Here is a 20,371-nt window from a genome sequence, read left to right on the forward strand (position 1 = left end):
ATTGAGTAATAAAAAAACCCATGCATGTCCGCAGTAATTCACTGAACCCAATGTAGTCCAGAAATGGATACCTGAAAAATATAAAAAGACAGAAATAAACACAAGAAACAGTACCTCGCACAACAATTTATTTGTAAAAATGTTCCCACAAAGCTTCGACATCTGTGAATAGCAGTAAAATGATCGCTATTCACATTGCCGGGTACTGACTATAATGCTTATGAGAGTCGCCAGATCTCGCTGCACTGGGGTCACTTTACTGCTGTTCACAGACGCCGGAGCCAGAGTTGTGGAAGGGAAAGCAATGTTTATAATATGCACTTTTATATTTGTATTTTTGCAGAGTTCTTATTTGCGTTTTTCACTCAATAAAATGAATGGATGAAAAATGCTGCAAAAACGTTGAAGGAATTGACATTTTGTATTTTGGCTAAAACTAAGCAAGTCTAAAAATATATACAAAAAGACAAAGCATGTGCATGAGATTTCAGAAAAGTCATTGATTATGCTGAAACTGTAAAATGCACCAAATATACTGTGTAATATACGCCACATATGAACAGTCCTTTGCAGTGCTCAAAATGGCATTTAAGACGTTTTTAACCCCTTAACCCCTGGAGCTTTTTTTGGTTTTGTGTTTTCATTTTTCACTCCTCTTCTTTCCAGAGCCATAACTTTTTAATTTTTATGTCAATATGGCCATGTGAGGGCTTATTTTTTGCGGGACGAGTTATACTTTTGGATGACATCATTGGTTTTAGCCTAGCTTTTCATGTACTTGAAAACGGGAAGAACAAGTGTGGTTAAATTGAACTGTCATGATTCTCCAGGTCATTACGAGTTCATAGACACCAAACATGGCTAGGTTATTTTTTATTTAAGTGGTAGCATCTCCATTTATCATGGTCTGGGGTCATTTGAGGGCTTATTTTTTGCATGACGGGCTGACGTTTTTAATGATACCACTTTTGTGCAGATACGTTCTTTTGATTGCCATTATTGCATTTTAATACAATGTGGCGGCGACCAAAAAAACGTAATTCTGGCATTTCAATTTTTTTCTTGCTACGCCATTTAGCCATCAGTTTAAACCTTTTTTTATTGATAGATCAGGCGATTCTGAGCACAGTGATACCAAATATGTGTATGTTTAATTTTTTTGATTGTTTTATTTTGAATGAAGCGAAAGGGGGGTGATTTTTTTTTATTTTTAAAACTATTTTTCTTTAACTTTTGGCATAGGAGGCTAGAAGCTGCCACAACTTGAACAGCTCTGCTACATAGAGGCGATGCTCTGATCGCCTCTATGTAGCAGAATTACTGCATTGCTATCAGCACCGACCACAGGGTGACACTCATAGCAATCCTGCATCAACAACCATAGAGGTCTCAAGGAGATCTCTGGTTGTTATGCTGATGAACCGATGACCTCCGATCACTGGACGGGGGTCAGCGGTGCGCGTATTTCCTGCTCAATGGCCGGAAGCACACGTTAAATGCCGCTGTCAGAGTTTGACAGCGACATTTAACTAGTTAATAAGCGTGGGTGGATCGCGATTCAAAACAGCTGACATGTCCGACATGTCCTGATATGTCCCAGCTTTGATGCGGGCTCACCGTCGGAGCCCTCATCAAAGCGGGGGTACTGATATTGGACTTACTATTCTGTCCAATGGCAGTAAGGGGTTAACCCTTTTGATTTGCAGATATCCCATTTTTTTTGTAACACAGCAGGCTATAATGAAGAAATACAAACGAACATTTATGTCATGTTTGGCTTTCTTTTATATTTAAAACTTTTAGTGTTCATTGGTTTGTAAAAATACTAGTTTGATGCTGGAGTTAATTTATACTGTATTTCAATACTTTTTCTCAATTATTATTATTATTTATTATTATAGCACCATTTATTGGTGCTTTACATCATACAGGAGAGCGGACCCTGCTCGTGAGGGCTGACAGTCTACAGGGGGTGAAGATACAGTAGGTGAAGACAAAGCTGGTCGAGCAGTGGTATGGTGGAATGAGTCTTACTGCAGGTTGTAGGCTTGTTAGAATAGGTAGGTCTTTAGGTTCCTTTTGAAGGATTCCACGGTAGGCGTGAGTCTAATATATTGGGTTAGAGACAGTTTCAGTGTAAGGGAGTGGATGCACTGGAAAAATCTTGTATGAGATTGTGGGAAGAGGAGATAAAAGGGGAGCAGAGAAGGAGATCTTGTGAGGATCGGAGGTTGCATGCAGGTAAGTACTGGGGGATTAGGTCACAGAGGTATGGAAGAGACATGTTGTGGATGGCTTTATATGACAAGGTTATGGTTTTGAACTGGGGTCTCTGGGCAATGGGGAGCCAATAAAGCTATTGACATAGAGGAGAGACCAAAGAATAGTGAGGGGATAGATGGATTAGTCTGTGAGCAGAGTTTTGGATAGATTGAAGGGGTACGAGAGTGTTATAGAGGAGGCCACAAAGCAGGAGGTTGAAGTAGTCAAGGCGGGAGCTGATGAGGGCATGCACTTGTGTTTTTGCAGATTCCTGGTTGAGGAATGTGTGGATCTGGGAGATACTTTTGAGTTGGAGTCGTCAGGAAGTAGAAAGGGCTTGGATCTGTGGTTTGAAGGAGAGATCACAGTCAAGGGCTTTTCCAAGGTAGTGAGCTTACCGGACTGGGGAGAGTGGGCAGCCATTAATGGACTTTGATGAATAGGTCTGTTGGGGATGTTGAAGGAGATGGTGGAAAGATGATAAATTCTGTTTTATCCATGTTAAGTTTTATAAATCTAGCTGAAAAGAAAGGTGAAGTAGCTGACAGACATTGTGGGATTCTGTTTAGTAAGAAGGAGATATTGGGTCCAGAAAGAATAAAATCATACTTTTTTTGTGTGCCAAGTTCTAATTTAAACACTTTTTTCCATTGGAATTGTGTAAGGCTTGCTTTTTTCCTGGGGAAACTGTAGTTTTTGTTTGTGTATTTTTTGGGGGTCTACGTGACTTTTTGATCTGTGTTCAGAAGTTTTTAGGGTTTCCTCTACATATTTAAGTGACCTGCTGGTTTATTATTTAGGGCATTACAAGTAGAGATGAACGAACTTGTTCGGAAAACATTTGCCAATCTCAAATTTGACACAAACGTAGCTCATTCGGATTCATGTTTGTATTCCAGAGCATTTTCCCTCAAAGTTGGCAAAATTCGGGCGCAGTTCAGTAAATAATCACGTTTCCACTAATGCTTTTGTTTGGACTTTGGCTACAATATAGGATTTAGTTTATTCTTTTTTTTAATTTATATTTTAATAACTTATGTATGGAGATTCTGGCAGCTAATCAGGGCGCAGAAACTATCCACAGCATTCAGACATAAGGACTTCTGTCATTGGTTGCCGAAGTCACATGTCCCTCTCCATATAAAAGCGGACTTGTTGTTTTGGTGGCGCCATTTTGTCAGTGTAACAGGGCAGACAGGCTGCTCTTGCTGCAAGTAGTCAGATAAGCGATTTATTGTCTGCTAGTTCAGCTAGATAGGATAATGTGTGAAATCGATCTTTCAGCATCTAACACATTTGTGCTAATAGTGGTGGGCAGGCAGAAGGCCACATTTCCTAATCAAAATCATTTGTGTTAATCTTGTGGTGCATGCAGGAGGCCACATTTCATAACAAAAATCATTTGGGCTAATACTGTGGTGCAGGCAGGAGGCCACATTTCCTAATCAAAATAGTTTGTGCTAATATCGTGGTGCAGTCAGGAGGCCACATTTCCTAATTAAAATCGTTTGTGCTAATATTGTGGTGCTGTCAGGAGGCCACATTTCCTAATCAAAATACTTTGGGCTAATACTGTGGTGAAGGCAGGAGGACATATTTCAGAATCTAAATCTATTCTGATAATAGTGTAGTCCAAACACACTATCTTTGCAAATAAAAACTGATTGTTAATTTAGTGACAGGTGACTGACAAGTTTGGACCTAGGGTTTTGAAACAAATGGTTAAAAGAGGAGAAGGGTACATCCAACATGAGTGGGAAAAAGCGAGGTTGTGGTGGAAGGGGGAATAGGCTTGGTGTTCAACGTGTGCGTGGGTTAGGTGGTAATGTTACTGAAAGCTCTACTGGACAAACACCGTCTTGTCCTACCCAAAGACAACTGACAACATCTGGTACTGGATGGGTGTTTTGTAATGGATTCAGTGATTGTGATGAATAAGAAATGTTCACACGAGAATTGAGTAAACTAAGTTTTACTTGATATGAGATGAGAAATAAACAGTCATTCAAATAATACATAAGCAATAAAGTAAATTAAATACATGTGCATCACAGTTTTCATACATTGCATTCTTAAAGTAGATGTCCATCAGGCTGTGTCTATCTCTGTATCTGTATGTCACCCCCTCCCAAAGAGTTCAGTCATATTTTATATGTTAAAGTATCCAATGTATCTCAGTTAAACGCTTTGATCATTTCTTGGAATGCAAGAGAAAACCCCTCTTAAACCAACAGATTAGATTTCACAAGATGACATCTATGGGAAAGTTTTAATTAGTTGACTCTTATCTTTGAATATCAAAAGGCTCCTTTGTTAGAATGTAAGTGTCAGGATTGTAACAAAACCTGGTTATTGTCCCTCCCTGTACAATTTGCCATCTGGTTCAATATTTAAGTTTCAATCACCTTCTGCTAAACTCCCCAAAAATAAAAAATAACTCTTACTACAACGGACCACAGGACTCTCTTTCTTTGGCAGGAAGGTCTTATAGATGAGGGCCATAAAAAACATGTACATTAGTGGATGGCAACAACTCGATCAAATGGCTTCTCCTCATCTTCCATCTGAACATCACATACACAGTACAATCCTCAGAGCTTTTACCCCAATTACCCTTGTTTCCCCCAACGTCACAACTCTCCAACCGCCCAACTGAATGTGGGGAACCACAGATGGGAAAATCTGCAGAACTTTTCACACATTCTATTCCATGGGCATCAGAGATGTCTGCTGAAAAGATTCAAAGAATTAACCGATGCCAAAAATATTTTTTACTTGGATGTTGGGCTGGACAAAGTAGGAACCTAGCAGCATTCAAACCCTCATCACCAGACATTAACCCTGGGGTGGAGGTGATCCTGATGAGACTCAGATACCTGAGGCACATGCAGACTGTACTGTGCAGACATAAAGAGGAGAAGGGTGACTCTCAGGGTGAGGAGTGGAAGAATATAGAGTATGATGATGAGGTTGTAGATCCCACTTGGTATGAACCAAGCAGCACACAGCTGAGTAGCTCAGCAGTGGAGGTGCAGGAGGAGGAAAACAAGGAGGTTACGTTACTGCTTGCCGCACAGACACAAAGTGATGCAACTATGAGAAGCACTGCATCCTGTTATGACCCCAATGGCAGAGGGTCTCAGAAATAATTACTAAGTCTGCAAACACAATAAACCAGCTCATAGGGCAGTGGTAACTGAGCTTACCATATATCTAATCCTAGCACCACAAATAGCAGCAGCCGGGGAACGTGCCTACGTTGGTTCTAGACGTCTCGCGCCAGCCGGAGAACTAACTAACCCTAGAAGGGAAAAGAAAGACCTTTCTTGCCTCCAGAGAAAAGACCCCAAAAGTTGGATACAAGCCCCCAACAAATAACAACGGTGAGGCAAGAGGAAAAGACAAACGTAAGAATGAGCTAGGTATTTAGCAAAGAGAGGCCCACTAGCTAATAGCAGAATATAGTAAGATGACTTATATGGTCAGCAAAAACCCTATCAAAATATCCACGCTGGATATTCAAGAACCCCCGAACCGTCTACCGGCCCGGGGGGAGAACACCAGCCCCCTAGAGCTTCCAGCAAAGTCAGGAATCACATTTAGTACAAGCTGGACAAAAATAAGAGCAAAGCAAATAACCAAAAAACAAAGAAGCAGGACTTAGCTTAATTTTGCACGAACCGGGACCAGCAGACAGGAGCAAACAGAAAGGATCTGATTACAACGATGCCAGGCACTGGACTAAGGATCCAGGAAGTTTATATAGCAACACCCCTGGACTAACGACCCAGGTGAGTGCCAAACTGAGGAAAGACAATCCCAGAGTCATATCACTAGTGACCACAAGAGGGAGCCAAAAAGTCTAATTCACAACAGTACCCCCCCCTTAAGGAGGGGTCACCGAACCCTCACCAAGACCACCAGGGCGATCAGGATGAGCAGCGTGAAAGGCACGAACTAAATCGGCCGCATGCACATCAGAAGCAACCACCCAGGAATTATCCTCCTGACCATAGCCCTTCCACTTGACCAGATACTGAAGCCTCCGTCTGGAGAGACTAGAATCCAAGATCTTCTCCAACACGTACTCCAACTCGCCCTCAACCAACACCGGAGCAGGAGGCTCAACAGAAGGAACCACAGGTACAACGTACCGCCGCAACAAAGACCTATGGAACACGTTGTGAATGGCAAACGACACCGGAAGATCCAAGCGAAAGGACACAGGATTAAGGATTTCCAATATCTTGTAAGGACCGATGAAGCGAGGCTTAAATTTAGGAGAGGAGACCTTCATAGGAACAAATCGAGAAGACAGCCATACCAAATCCCCAACACGAAGTCGGGGACCCACACCGCGGCGGCGGTTGGCAAAACGCTGAGCCTTCTCCTGTGACAACTTTAAGTTGTCCACCACATGATTCCAGATCTGCTGCAACCTATCCACCACAGAATCTACCCCAGGACAGTCAGAAGGCTCCACATGTCCCGAGGAAAAGCGAGGATGGAAACCAGAGTTGCAGAAAAATGGCGAAACCAAAGTAGCGGAACTAGCCCGATTATTAAGGGCAAACTCAGCCAACGGCAAGAAGGTCACCCAATCATCCTGATCTGCCGAAACAAAACACCTCAAATAAGCCTCCAGAGTTTGATTAGTTCGCTCCGTTTGTCCATTAGTCTGAGGATGAAAGGCAGACGAAAACGACAAATCAATGCCCATCCTTGCACAAAAGGATCGCCAGAACCTGGAAACAAACTGGGATCCTCTGTCAGACACAATATTCTCAGGAATGCCGTGTAAACGAACCACATTCTGAAAGAACACAGGAACCAGATCGGAAGAGGAAGGCAGCTTAGGCAAAGGCACCAAATGGACCATTTTAGAAAAGCGATCACATACCACCCAGATGACAGACATGCCCTGAGACACCGGGAGATCTGAAATGAAATCCATGGAAATGTGTGTCCAAGGCCTCTTCGGGACAGGCAAGGGCAAGAGCAACCCGCTGGCACGAGAACAGCAAGGCTTAGCTCGAGCACAAGTCCCACAGGACTGCACAAATGACCGCACATCCCGTGACAAGGAAGGCCACCAAAAGGACCTAGCCACCAGATCTCTGGTGCCAAAAATTCCCAGATGCCCTGCCAACACCGAGGAATGAACCTCGGAAATGACTCTGTTGGTCCACTTATCAGGAACAAACAGTCTGTCAGGTGGACAAGAGTCAGGTCTACCAGCCTGAAATCTCTGCAACACTGTTGTGAATTTGGTTTCTGGGCTCCCCCGGTGGTTGCTCCTTTCTTCTGTAATTCGGGGTTTCATCCTCGTTTCTCTTCCGGTCAGGTGGAGTCTTCGGATTGTCCTGGAGTGGATGCTGTGGTGGAGAGGTTGCATCAGATTTGGGGGCATGTGGTGGACAATTTGAAGTTTTCCCAGGAGAAGACTCAGCAGTTTGCCAACCGCCGTCGTCGTGCTGGTCCTCGTCTTTGTGTTGGGGACTTGGTGTGGTTGTCTTCTCGTTTTGTCCCTATGAAGGTTTCTTCTCCTAAGTTTAAGCCTCGGTTCATCGGCCCGTACAAGATATTGGAGATTCTTAACCCTGTGTCCTTTCGTTTGGACCTCCCTGCATCTTTTTCTATTCATAATGTCTTCCATCGGTCATTGTTGCGCAGGTATGAGGTACCGGTTGTGCCTTCCGTTGAGCCTCCTGCTCCGGTGTTGGTTGAGGGTGAGTTGGAGTACGTTGTCGAGAAGATCTTGGACTCCCGTGTTTCCAGACGGAGACTTCAGTATTTGGTCAAGTGGAAGGGCTACGGTCAGGAGGATAATTCTTGGGTGACAGCCTCTGATGTTCATGCCTCCGATTTGGTCCGTGCCTTTCATAGGGCTCATCCTGATCGCCCTGGTGGTTCTGGTGAGGGTTCGGTGCCCCCTCCTTGAGGGGGGGGTACTGTTGTGAATTTGGTTTCTGGGCTCCCCCGGTGGTTACTGGTGGTACTGAACTTGTGTGCTTCATCTCCTCTGTTCACCTGTTTCCTTCAGGATGTGGGAGTTTCTATTTAGCCTTGCTCCTCAGTCATTTCTATGCCGGCCAACAATGTTACCAGAAGCCTTTCTGTTGCATGTTCCTGCTCCTAGACTACTATCAGCTAAGTTGGACTTGTAGTCCTAAGATTGTTTTGCATTTTTGTTCCAGTTCTCTGTTTTTGAATATTTCTGAGGCTGGAAGCTCTTGTGAGCTGAAATTGCCACTCTGGTGTCATGAGTTGATATTAGAGTCTTAAAGTAATTTCAGGATGGTGTTTTGAAAGGGTTTTCAGCTGACGGTGAAGTTCCCTTTTCTGTCTTCCTACTATCTAGTAAGCGGACCTCAATTTGCTAAACCTATCTTCATACTTCGTATGTCATTTTCCTCTAAAATCACCGACAATATATGTGGGGGCTACTGTCTGCCTTTTGGGGAAAATTTCTCTAGAGGTAAGCCAGGTCTGTATTTTCCTCTGCTAGGGTCAGTCAGTCCTCCGGCTGGCGCTGGGCGTCTAGGGATAAAACGTAGGCACGCTACCCGGCCACTGTTAGTTGTGCGGTAGGTTTAGCTCACAGTCAGCTCGAGTTCCCATCTTCCAAGAGCTAGTCCTTTTGTATGCTTTACTACGGTCTCTTGCCATTGAGAACCATGACAGTTTGGCCGGCCAAGAGTTAAAATAATTGGCAGAAGAAAGGAGAGAAAAGAAGTCTGCAGAGAATTTTTTTTTTTTTTTTTTTTTTCTGAGTTTGCTCATTAGTTGATTTCTTGCATCTCTGCTTACTGCAGCCTTCGTCTCTCTCTCCTTCTAATCCTTGAATGGTTCTGATTTCACCTGATTAAGATGGATCCCCAGAGTTTAGCTATTGGTTTGGATAATCTCGCTATGAAGGTTCAAAGTTTACAGGATTTTGTAATTCATGCTCCTATATCTGAACCTAGAATTCCTTTACCTGAATTTTTCTCCGGGGATAGATCTCGCTTCCAGAATTTCAAACATAATTGTAAATTATTTTTGTCTCTGAGATCTCGCTCCGCTGGAGATCCTGCACAGCAGGTCAGGATTGTAATTTCCTTGCTCCGGGGCGACCCTCAGGATTGGGCATTTGCTTTGGCACCAGGGGATCCTGCGTTGCTCAATGTGGATGCGTTTTTCCTGGCTTTGGGGTTGCTTTATGAGGAACCTCATTTAGAGATTCAGGCTGAAAAAGCCTTGATGGCCCTGTCTCAAGGGCAAGATGAGGTTGAAATATACTGCCAAAAATTTCGTAAGTGGTCTGTGCTTACTCAGTGGAATGAGTGCGCCCTGGCGGCGAATTTCAGAGAGGGTCTCTCTGATGCCATTAAAGATGTTATGGTGGGGTTCCCTGTGCCTACAGGTCTGAATGAGTCCATGACAATGGCTATTCAGATTGATCGGCGTTTGCGGGAGCGCAAACCTGTGCACCATTTGGCGGTGTCTACTGAGAAGGCGCCAGAGATTATGCAATGTGATAGAATTCTGTCCAGAAGCGAACGACAGAATTTTAGGCGAAAAAATGGGTTATGCTTCTATTGTGGTGATTCAACTCATGTTATATCAGCATGCTCTAAACGTACTAAGAAGGTTGATAAGTCTGTTTCAATTGGCACTTTACAGTCTAAGTTTATTCTATCTGTGACCCTGATTTGCTCTTTATCGTCTATTACCGCGGACGCCTATGTCGACTCTGGCGCCACTTTGAGTCTTATGGATTGGTCCTTTGCCAAACGCTGTGGGTTTAATTTAGAGCCTCTGGAAGTTCCTATACCTCTGAAGGGTATTGACTCCACGCCATTGGCTAGTAATAAACCACAATACTGGACACAAGTAACTATGCGTATTAATCCGGATCACCAGGAGATTATTCGCTTCCTTGTGTTGTATAATCTACATGATGTGTTGGTGCTTGGATTGCCATGGCTGCAATCTCATAACCCAGTCCTCGACTGGAAAGCAATGTCTGTGTTAAGCTGGGGATGTCAGGGGACTCATGGGGACGTACCTTTGGTTTCCATTTCGTCATCTATTCCCTCTGAGATTCCGGAATTTTTATCTGATTATCGTGACGTTTTTGAGGAGCCTAAACTTGGTTCACTACCTCCGCACAGAGATTGCAATTGTACTATAGATCTGATTCCGGGCAGTAAGTTTCCAAAGGGTCGTTTATTTAATCTATCTGTGCCTGAACATGCTGCTATGCGGGAATATATTAAGGAGTCCTTGGAAAAGGGACATATTCGTCCTTCGTCATCTCCCTTAGGAGCCGTTTTTTTCTTTGTATCTAAAAAAGATGGCTCTTTGAGGCCGTGTATTGATTATCGGCTTTTGAATAAAATCACGGTTAAATATCAGTATCCTTTGCCACTGCTTACTGATTTGTTTGCTCGAATAAAGGGGGCCAAGTGGTTCTCTAAGATTGATCTTCGTGGGGCGTATAATTTAGTGCGAATTAAGCAGGGGGATGAGTGGAAAACCGCATTTAATACGCCTGAGGGCCATTTTGAGTATTTAGTAATGCCTTTTGGTCTTTCAAATGCCCCTTCAGTCTTTCAGTCTTTTATGCATGACATTTTCCGTGAATATTTGGATAAATTTATGATTGTGTATCTGGATGATATTTTGATTTTTTCGGATGACTGGGACTCTCATGTCCAACAGGTCAGGAGGGTTTTTCAGGTTTTGCGCTCTAATTCCTTGTGTGTAAAGGGTTCTAAGTGTGTTTTTGGGGTTCAAAAGATTTCGTTTTTGGGGTACATTTTTTCCCCCTCTTCCATTGAGATGGACCCTGTCAAGGTTCAGGCTATTTGTGATTGGACGCAACCCTCTTCTCTTAAGAGCCTTCAGAAGTTTTTGGGCTTTGCTAATTTTTATCGTCGATTTATAACTGGTTTTTCTGATGTTGCTAAGCCGTTGACTGATTTGACTAAGAAGGGTGCTGATGTTGCTGATTGGTCCCCTGCTGCTGTGGAGGCCTTTCGGGAGCTTAAGCGCCGCTTTTCTTCCGCCCCTGTATTGCGTCAGCCTGATGTTACTCTTCCTTTTCAGGTTGAGGTCGACGCTTCAGAAATCGGAGCTGGGGCGGTTTTGTCGCAGAAAAGTTCCGACTGCTCCGTGATGAGACCTTGCGCGTTCTTTTCTCGTAAATTTTCGCCCGCTGAGCGAAATTATGATATTGGTAATCGGGAGCTTTTGGCTATGAAGTGGGCTTTTGAGGAGTGGCGTCATTGGCTTGAGGGGGCTAGACATCAGGTGGTGGTATTGACCGACCACAAGAATTTGATTTATCTTGAGTCTGCCAGGCGCCTGAATCCTAGACAGGCGCGCTGGTCGTTATTTTTCTCTCGGTTTAATTTTGTGGTTTCTTACCTACCGGGTTCTAAAAATGTGAAGGCGGATGCCCTTTCTAGGAGTTTTGAGCCTGATTCCCCTGGTAATTCTGAACCTACAGGTATCCTTAAGGATGGAGTGATATTATCTGCTGTTTCCCCAGACTTGCGACGGGTCTTGCAGGAGTTTCAGGCGGATAGACCTGATCGTTGCCCGCCTGGTAGACTGTTTGTTCCGGATGATTGGACCAGTAGAGTCATCTCGGAGGTCCATTCTTCTGCGTTAGCTGGTCATCCTGGAATCTTTGGTACCAGGGATTTGGTGGCTAGGTCCTTCTGGTGGCCTTCCCTGTCGCGAGATGTGCGAGGTTTTGTGCAGTCTTGTGATGTTTGTGCTCGGGCCAAGCCTTGTTGTTCTCGGGCTAGTGGATTGTTGTTATCTTTGCCTATTCCGAAGAGGCCTTGGACTCACATCTCCATGGATTTTATTTCTGATCTCCCTGTTTCTCAGAAGATGTCTGTCATCTGGGTGGTGTGTGACCGTTTCTCTAAGATGGTCCATTTGGTCCCCTTGCCTAAATTGCCTTCCTCATCCGAGCTGGTTCCTCTGTTTTTTCAAAATGTGGTTCGCTTGCATGGTATTCCGGAGATTATCGTTTCTGACAGGGGAACCCAATTCGTGTCTAGATTTTGGCGAGCGTTCTGTGCTAGGATGGGCATTGATTTGTCTTTTTCGTCTGCTTTCCATCCTCAGACTAATGGCCAGACCGAGCGAACTAATCAGACCTTGGAGACTTATTTGAGGTGTTTTGTGTCTGCGGATCAGGATGATTGGGTTGCCTTTTTGCCCTTGGCGGAGTTTGCCCTCAATAACCGGGCTAGTTCTGCCACCTTGGTTTCTCCTTTCTTCTGTAATTCGGGGTTTCATCCTCGTTTCTCTTCCGGTCAGGTGGAGTCTTCGGATTGTCCTGGAGTGGATGCTGTGGTGGAGAGGTTGCATCAGATTTGGGGGCATGTGGTGGACAATTTGAAGTTGTCCCAGGAGAAGACTCAGCAGTTTGCCAACCGCCGTCGTCGTGCTGGTCCTCGTCTTTGTGTTGGGGACTTGGTGTGGTTGTCTTCTCGTTTTGTCCCTATGAAGGTTTCTTCTCCTAAGTTTAAGCCTCGGTTCATCGGCCCGTACAAGATATTGGAGATTCTTAACCCTGTGTCCTTTCGTTTGGACCTCCCTGCATCTTTTTCTATTCATAATGTCTTCCATCGGTCATTGTTGCGCAGGTATGAGGTACCGGTTGTGCCTTCCGTTGAGCCTCCTGCTCCGGTGTTGGTTGAGGGTGAGTTGGAGTACGTTGTCGAGAAGATCTTGGACTCCCGTGTTTCCAGACGGAGACTTCAGTATTTGGTCAAGTGGAAGGGCTACGGTCAGGAGGATAATTCTTGGGTGACAGCCTCTGATGTTCATGCCTCCGATTTGGTCCGTGCCTTTCATAGGGCTCATCCTGATCGCCCTGGTGGTTCTGGTGAGGGTTCGGTGCCCCCTCCTTGAGGGGGGGGTACTGTTGTGAATTTGGTTTCTGGGCTCCCCCGGTGGTTACTGGTGGTACTGAACTTGTGTGCTTCATCTCCTCTGTTCACCTGTTTCCTTCAGGATGTGGGAGTTTCTATTTAGCCTTGCTCCTCAGTCATTTCTATGCCGGCCAACAATGTTACCAGAAGCCTTTCTGTTGCATGTTCCTGCTCCTAGACTACTATCAGCTAAGTTGGACTTGTAGTCCTAAGATTGTTTTGCATTTTTGTTCCAGTTCTCTGTTTTTGAATATTTCTGAGGCTGGAAGCTCTTGTGAGCTGAAATTGCCACTCTGGTGTCATGAGTTGATATTAGAGTCTTAAAGTAATTTCAGGATGGTGTTTTGAAAGGGTTTTCAGCTGACGGTGAAGTTCCCTTTTCTGTCTTCCTACTATCTAGTAAGCGGACCTCAATTTGCTAAACCTATCTTCATACTTCGTATGTCATTTTCCTCTAAAATCACCGACAATATATGTGGGGGCTACTGTCTGCCTTTTGGGGAAAATTTCTCTAGAGGTAAGCCAGGTCTGTATTTTCCTCTGCTAGGGTCAGTCAGTCCTCCGGCTGGCGCTGGGCGTCTAGGGATAAAACGTAGGCACGCTACCCGGCCACTGTTAGTTGTGCGGTAGGTTTAGCTCACAGTCAGCTCGAGTTCCCATCTTCCAAGAGCTAGTCCTTTTGTATGCTTTACTACGGTCTCTTGCCATTGAGAACCATGACACAACACACGTCGCAAATCAGGAGAAATGGCCGACAAGATAACTCCCTCTTTAAGAATACCAACTGGTTCTGCGACTCCAGGAGAGTCAGGCACAAAGCTCCTTGAAAGAGCATCAGCCTTCACATTCTTTGAACCTGGTAAATACAAGACCACAAAGTCAAAACGGGAGAAAAACAATGACCAGCGGGCCTGTCTAGGATTCAGGCGTTTAGCAGACTCGAGATACATCAAATTTTTATGATCAGTCAAGACCACCACACGATGCTTAGCACCCTCGAGCCAATGACGCCACTCCACAAATGCCCACTTCATGGCCAGCAACTCCCGATTGCCAACATCATAATTCCGCTCAGCAGGCGAAAACTTCCTAGAGAAGAAAGCACATGGTCTCATTACCGAGCAACCAGGGCCTCTCTGCGACAAAACGGCCCCTGCCCCAATCTCAGAAGCATCCACTTCGACCTGAAAGGGAAGTGAGACATCAGGCTGGCACAAAACAGGCGCCGAAGTAAACCGGCGCTTCAACTCTTGGAACGCCTCCACGGCTGCAGGAGCCCAGTTAGCAACATCAGAACCTTTCTTGGTCATATCCGTCAAAGGTTTAACAACGCTAGAAAAATTAGCGATAAAACGACGGTAGAAGTTAGCAAAACCCAAGAACTTCTGAAGACTCTTAACTGACGTGGGTTGAGTCCAATCATGAATAGCTCGGACCTTGACTGGGTCCATCTCCACAGCAGAAGGGGAAAAAATAAACCCCAAAAAGGGAACCTTCTGTACTCCAAAGAGACACTTTGAGCCCTTAACAAACAAAGCATTCTCACGCAAAACCTGAAACACCATCCTGACCTGCTCCATATGTGAGTCCCAATCTTCAGAGAAAACCAGAATATCATCCAGATAAACAATCATAAATTTATCCAGATACTTCCGGAAAATATCATGCATAAAGGACTGAAACACTGAGGGAGCATTAGAGAGCCCAAAAGGCATCATCAAGTACTCAAAATGACCTTCGGGCGTATTAAATGCTGTCTTCCATTCATCTCCTTGCTTAATGCGCACATGGTTGTACGCACCACGAAGATCTATCTTGGTGAACCACTTGGCACCTTTAATCCGGACAAACAAGTCCGACAACAGAGGCAAAGGATACTGAAATTTAACAGTGATTTTATTCAGAAGCCGATAGTCAATACAAGGTCTCAAAGATCCGTCCTTCTTGGCCACAAAAAAGAATCCCGCACCAAGAGGGGAAGAGGATGGACGGATATGCCCCTTCTCCAGAGACTCCTTGATATACGAACGCATTGCGGCATGCTCAGGTACAGACAGATTAAATAGTCTTCCCTTAGGAAATTTACTACCTGGAATCAAATCTATGGCGCAGTCACAGTCCCTATGAGGAGGCAGAGCACTGGACCTGGACTCGCTGAATACATCCTGATAATCAAACAAATACTCAGGAACTTCCGAAGGAGTAGAGGAAGCAATAGACACCGGCGGGGAATCAGCATGAATTCCCTGACAGCCCCAACTTGACACAGACATTGCCTTCCAATCCAAGACTGGATTGTGGGTCTGTAACCATGGCAGACCCAAAACGACCAAATCATGCATTTTATGCAGAACAAGAAAACGAATCACCTCCCGATGTTCAGGAGTCATGCACATGGTTACCTGTGTCCAAAACTGCGGTTTATTTTCCGCCAATGGCGTAGCATCAATACCTCTAAGAGGAATAGGATTTACCAACGGTTCAAGAACAAAACCACAGCGCTTGGCAAATGACAGATCCATAAGACTCAGGGCAGCACCTGAATCCACAAACGCCATAACAGGGTAAGAAGACAATGAGCAAATTAAAGTCACAGACAAAATAAATTTAGGTTGCAAATTACCAATGGCGACAGGACTAACAACCCTTGTTAGGCGTTTAGAGCATGCTGATATAACATGTGTAGAATCACCACAGTAAAAACACAACCCATTCTGACATCTATGATTTTTCCGCTCATTTCTAGTCTGAATTCTATCACATTGCATTAAATCAGGTGTTTGTTCAGACAACACCACCAGAGGATTAGCGGTTTTGCGCTCCCGCAAACGCCGGTCAATTTGAATAGCCAGCGCCATGGAATCATTCAGACTTGTAGGAATGGGGAAACCCACCATCACATTCTTAATGGCTTCAGAAAGGCCATTTCTGAAATTTGCGGCCAGAGCACACTCATTCCACTGAGTAAGCACGGACCATTTCCGAAATTTTTGGCAATACACTTCAGCTTCATCCTGGCCCTGAGAAATAGCCAGCAAGGCTTTTTCTGCCTGAACTTCAAGATTGGGTTCCTCGTAAAGCAATCCGAGCGCCAGAAAAAACGCATCAATATTTGCCAATGCCGGATCTCCTGGCGCTAGCGAGAAAGCCCAATCCTGAGGGTCGCCCCGTAAAAAAGAGATAACAATTTTAACTTGCTGAACTGAATCTCCAGATGAACGGGGTCTCAGAGATAGAAACAATTTACAATTATTCCTGAAATTCCTAAATTTAAATCGGTCTCCAGAAAACAGTTCAGGAATAGGTATTTTAGGTTCAGACATAGGACTACTGGTAACAAAATCTTGTATGCCCTGCACACGAGCAGCAAGCTGGTCTACACTTGTAATCAAGGTCTGGAAATTCATGTCTGCAGCAAGCACAAGCCACTCAGAGGTAAAGGGGAGGAAGAGAGGAAAAAAAAAAAAAAAAAACCTCAGAATTTCCTTTCTTATTATCCCACTTCTGCAATGCATTAAACATTCAATGTAGTCCTGGCATACTGTTATGACCCCAATGGCAGAGGGTCTCAGAAATAATTACTAAGTCTGCAAACACAATAAACCAGCTCATAGGGCAGTGGTAACTGAGCTGACCATATATCTAATCCTAGCACCACAAATAGCAGCAGCCGGGGAACGTGCCTACGTTGGTTCTAGACGTCTCGCGCCAGCCGGAGAACTAACTAACCCTAGAAGGGAAAAGAAAGACCTTTCTTGCCTCCAGAGAAAAGACCCCAAAAGTTGGATACAAGCCCCCAACAAATAACAACGGTGAGGCAAGAGGAAAAGACAAATGTAAGAATGAGCTAGGTATTTAGCAAAGAGAGGCCCACTAGCTAATAGCAGAATATAGTAAGATGACTTATATGGTCAGCAAAAACCCTATCAAAATATCCACGCTGGATATTCAAGAACCCCCGAACCGTCTAACGGCCCGGGGGGAGAACACCAGCCCCCTAGAGCTTCCAGCAAAGTCAGGAATCACATTTAGTACAAGCTGGACAATAATAAGAGCAAAGCAAATAACCAAAAAACAAAGAAGCAGGACTTAGCTTAATTTTGCACGAACCGGGACCAGCAGACAGGAGCAAACAGAAAGGATCTGATTACAACGATGCCAGGCACTGGACTAAGGATCCAGGAAGTTTATATAGCAACACCCCTGGACTAACGACCCAGGTGAGTGCCAAACTGAGGAAAGACAATCCCAGAGTCATATCACTAGTGACCACAAGAGGGAGCCAAAAAGTCTAATTCACAACAGCATCCTCAGCCACAACTCTGTCTGTGGCCAACAACAGTAACCTTTTTTTGAGACTGAAAAGTATGACCCAACTCAAGTTACCTGCCAACTTTGCAAAAAAACTACTCAGTAGAGGAAAAAATTGCAATAATTTGACTACTACATGCATGAACCGGCACATGTGCGATCAACATGTGTTAGTCTGGAATCTCATTTCGCTAAAATGCAGACTAGCAGGCCTCACCAACCATCAACTGCATCTGCTGCTTCTTCCTCCTCCTTCACCGTGACAAGTGTTCTCACACAAGTCTCCAGCCGCAGAACTTCCACTTGTTTACTCCTTACAGTCGGGGTGAGTGAGAGACTGTCAGCTGTTATGGAAGTGGAGGTGCCTGCTGTTTTTGATTCGCTGAGGACACCACATCTTTCTCAATCCACCACAATATCTCCATCTGCACCTCACCCACAGTCCAGCAGTTTGTCGTGCTCACCCTACTCCACCCTCTCTCAGCATAGCAGCCAGCCCTCAGTCCCACAGTTGTGTTCTCGTAAAAGAATGTTTCCTCCTACAAATAGCAAAGCTAAAAGCTTGAACTCCACTATCACCAATCTGTTGGCCACTGAAATGCTGCCTTTCCACCTGGTGGATACAAACGGTTTCTGAATGCTGATGGTTGTCGAAGTCTATCAGTACTAGTTGCCCAGTCGCCATTACTTCTCTAAGAAATCTGTTCTTGCGCTACACCAGCATGTCGCAGACAACATCACTCATTCTTTGAAAATCTATGTCTACCAGGATGCACTTCACCACGGACATCTAGATGAGCAAACATGGCCAGGGGAGTTACATCTCACTAACTGGGCACTGGGTGGCTGTTGGGGCAGGTGGGCAAGGGGCTGTTCCACAAGTCTTGGAATCCATAAGGCTTGCGGGGCAAACCTCTATATCTAACAATTCCTCCACTGCTTCTGCCTCCTCCACCTCCTCTAGGGTCTGCACTTGTGCCATCAACCTCTCCCTTAATGAGACACGAGTTCCAACAGTGCAGAGAGAATCTCTGTACTACGCAGCCAGGAGTCACTGCAAACAGGTAGTGTTTAAGTTGATATGCTTTGGAGATTGCAGTCGCACAGCTCAAGAGTTGTGGACAGCTATCCAGGCTGAGTTTGAGCAATAGCTGTCTCCACTAAACCTGGAGCCAGGGAAGGCTGTATGCGATAACACTGCAAACCTGGTGGTGGCCCTACACCGAGGCAACCTCGCACACTTGCTTTGCATGGCTCATGTCCTGAATCTGGTTTCACAGCAATTTCTCTGCCATTATCCCGGCCTGGATGCACTGCTGCAGAAAGCATGGTTGTTGTTTGATTACTTCTTTCTGTTTGCACTCCACAGGTAATTTACTTGCTTCGCTACAGAGGTCTTTCGGCTTACCGGTTAACCGTTTGATATGCAATGTGCTGACATGGTGGAATTCAACTCTGTACATGTTGCAGCGACTGTGGCAGCAGCGATGAGCTATGGTGAAGTATGTCCTTTTGCATAGCCTTGACCAACGCAGTATGGACATGGTGCAAATCACGCTTGTGGAATGGGCACACATGAAGGACCTCTACATGCTTCTGCACAGTTTCAAAATGGCTACTAAGATGGTTAGCGCTGAAGATGCCATCATTAACATCACTATTCTGGTCATCTACATGCTGTAGCACACTTTGAATAGTCTGCGGGAGGAGGTGGTGACCCCAGAGGAAGAGGTGGAAGCAGAGGAGGATGCAGAAGGTATACCAATATCTCTAAGTTCCAGACTGCCATTGCACAGGCGGGTGCCATCGGAGGGCACAGTGTTCATGGGGGCTTATGGCACAAGACAACCTGTTACTGAAGGAGCAGGGCCCTGTAGGTTTGAATTTCTTTTTCCCTTAATAATAAAGTCCTTCATTTAAAAACTGCATTTTATGTTTTATTGTGTTATCTTTGTCTAATATTTAAATCTGTTTGGTGATCTGAAACAATTAAGTGTGACAAACACGCAAAACAATAGGAGATCAGGAAGTGGCAAACACTTTTTCACACCACAACAGTCTCTGTGTATCTTTTGTGATGTAAACAGCACAATTAAGTATATAGTGTGGTATATAGTACAGTATATACTAACTGTATATAGTGTAGATATGTGTATATAATATGGTGCTCTGTGTATAGTTTATAGTGTGGACTCCACACTTCACATTACATGGCTGCTTTTTGATCCCAACCTGGTCCCACTTATATTTATCAGTTTCACACTGGTATTCAGCCAAGTAAAGTAAGTTAAAGTAAGTTTTGCTGGTAGGCCCTAATAGGCTTCTGTAGCCTAAAGGTTTTCTCACAATCCTGTCTTAAGCCGGTTTCACACGTGTGTGGCTGGTCTGTGTATGGCTGCATACATCTGTACGTGGGAGAAACTAACCAGGTTTGCCTCATCCGTAACGGGTTCAGTACCTTCGGGTCTGTCACCTAGGATACAGGGTGGAGAGCTTGGGGTGTCCCTGTGTTCGAGAGAAGGGGGTGTGGCTAAGCAGACAGTTAATTTATGTGCAGAAATTCAAACAGTTCAGGTGGGAAAGGCACGTGTGCGAGATTCCTGTCAGAGTAGATCAGCTGTGAGGCAACGGGGCGGTGCTGACAGAAGTGGGGACGAGAGGACGCGCTGACAAGAAACTATCGACGGTGTCCCGCTGAGATACCACAGATAACTCTGTCCTCGCTAACACTGCTGTCCCTGCTTACATCGCGGACCTTTAAGAGACTGCTCACACAGCTGATGACGCTGACAAGACAGCCCCGGCCAGGAGTACTGACCATGAGAGGCAAGGTCTGTGTACAGGATACAGGCGCTCAT

At 44.9% G+C, this 20,371-nt stretch overlaps 1 protein-coding gene across 1 annotated transcript in view; it reads left to right on the plus strand.

The window, feature by feature from the left end:
• EPM2A (EPM2A glucan phosphatase, laforin) overlaps positions 1-19,222 on the plus strand; it is a 300,202-nt gene extending 280,980 nt beyond the window's left edge. The window contains exon 5 of the mRNA XM_077283028.1: positions 18,883-19,222. Within this exon, the coding sequence (XP_077139143.1) occupies positions 18,883-19,004 (122 nt within the window). The 3' untranslated portion in view covers positions 19,005-19,222. The remainder of the gene's footprint in view (positions 1-18,882) is intronic.
• Positions 19,223-20,371: the final 1,149 nt, after the last annotated feature.

The sequence above is a fragment of the Ranitomeya variabilis genome, chromosome 2, assembly GCF_051348905.1.
Source record: "Ranitomeya variabilis isolate aRanVar5 chromosome 2, aRanVar5.hap1, whole genome shotgun sequence".
Classification (NCBI taxonomy): domain Eukaryota; kingdom Metazoa; phylum Chordata; class Amphibia; order Anura; family Dendrobatidae; genus Ranitomeya; species Ranitomeya variabilis.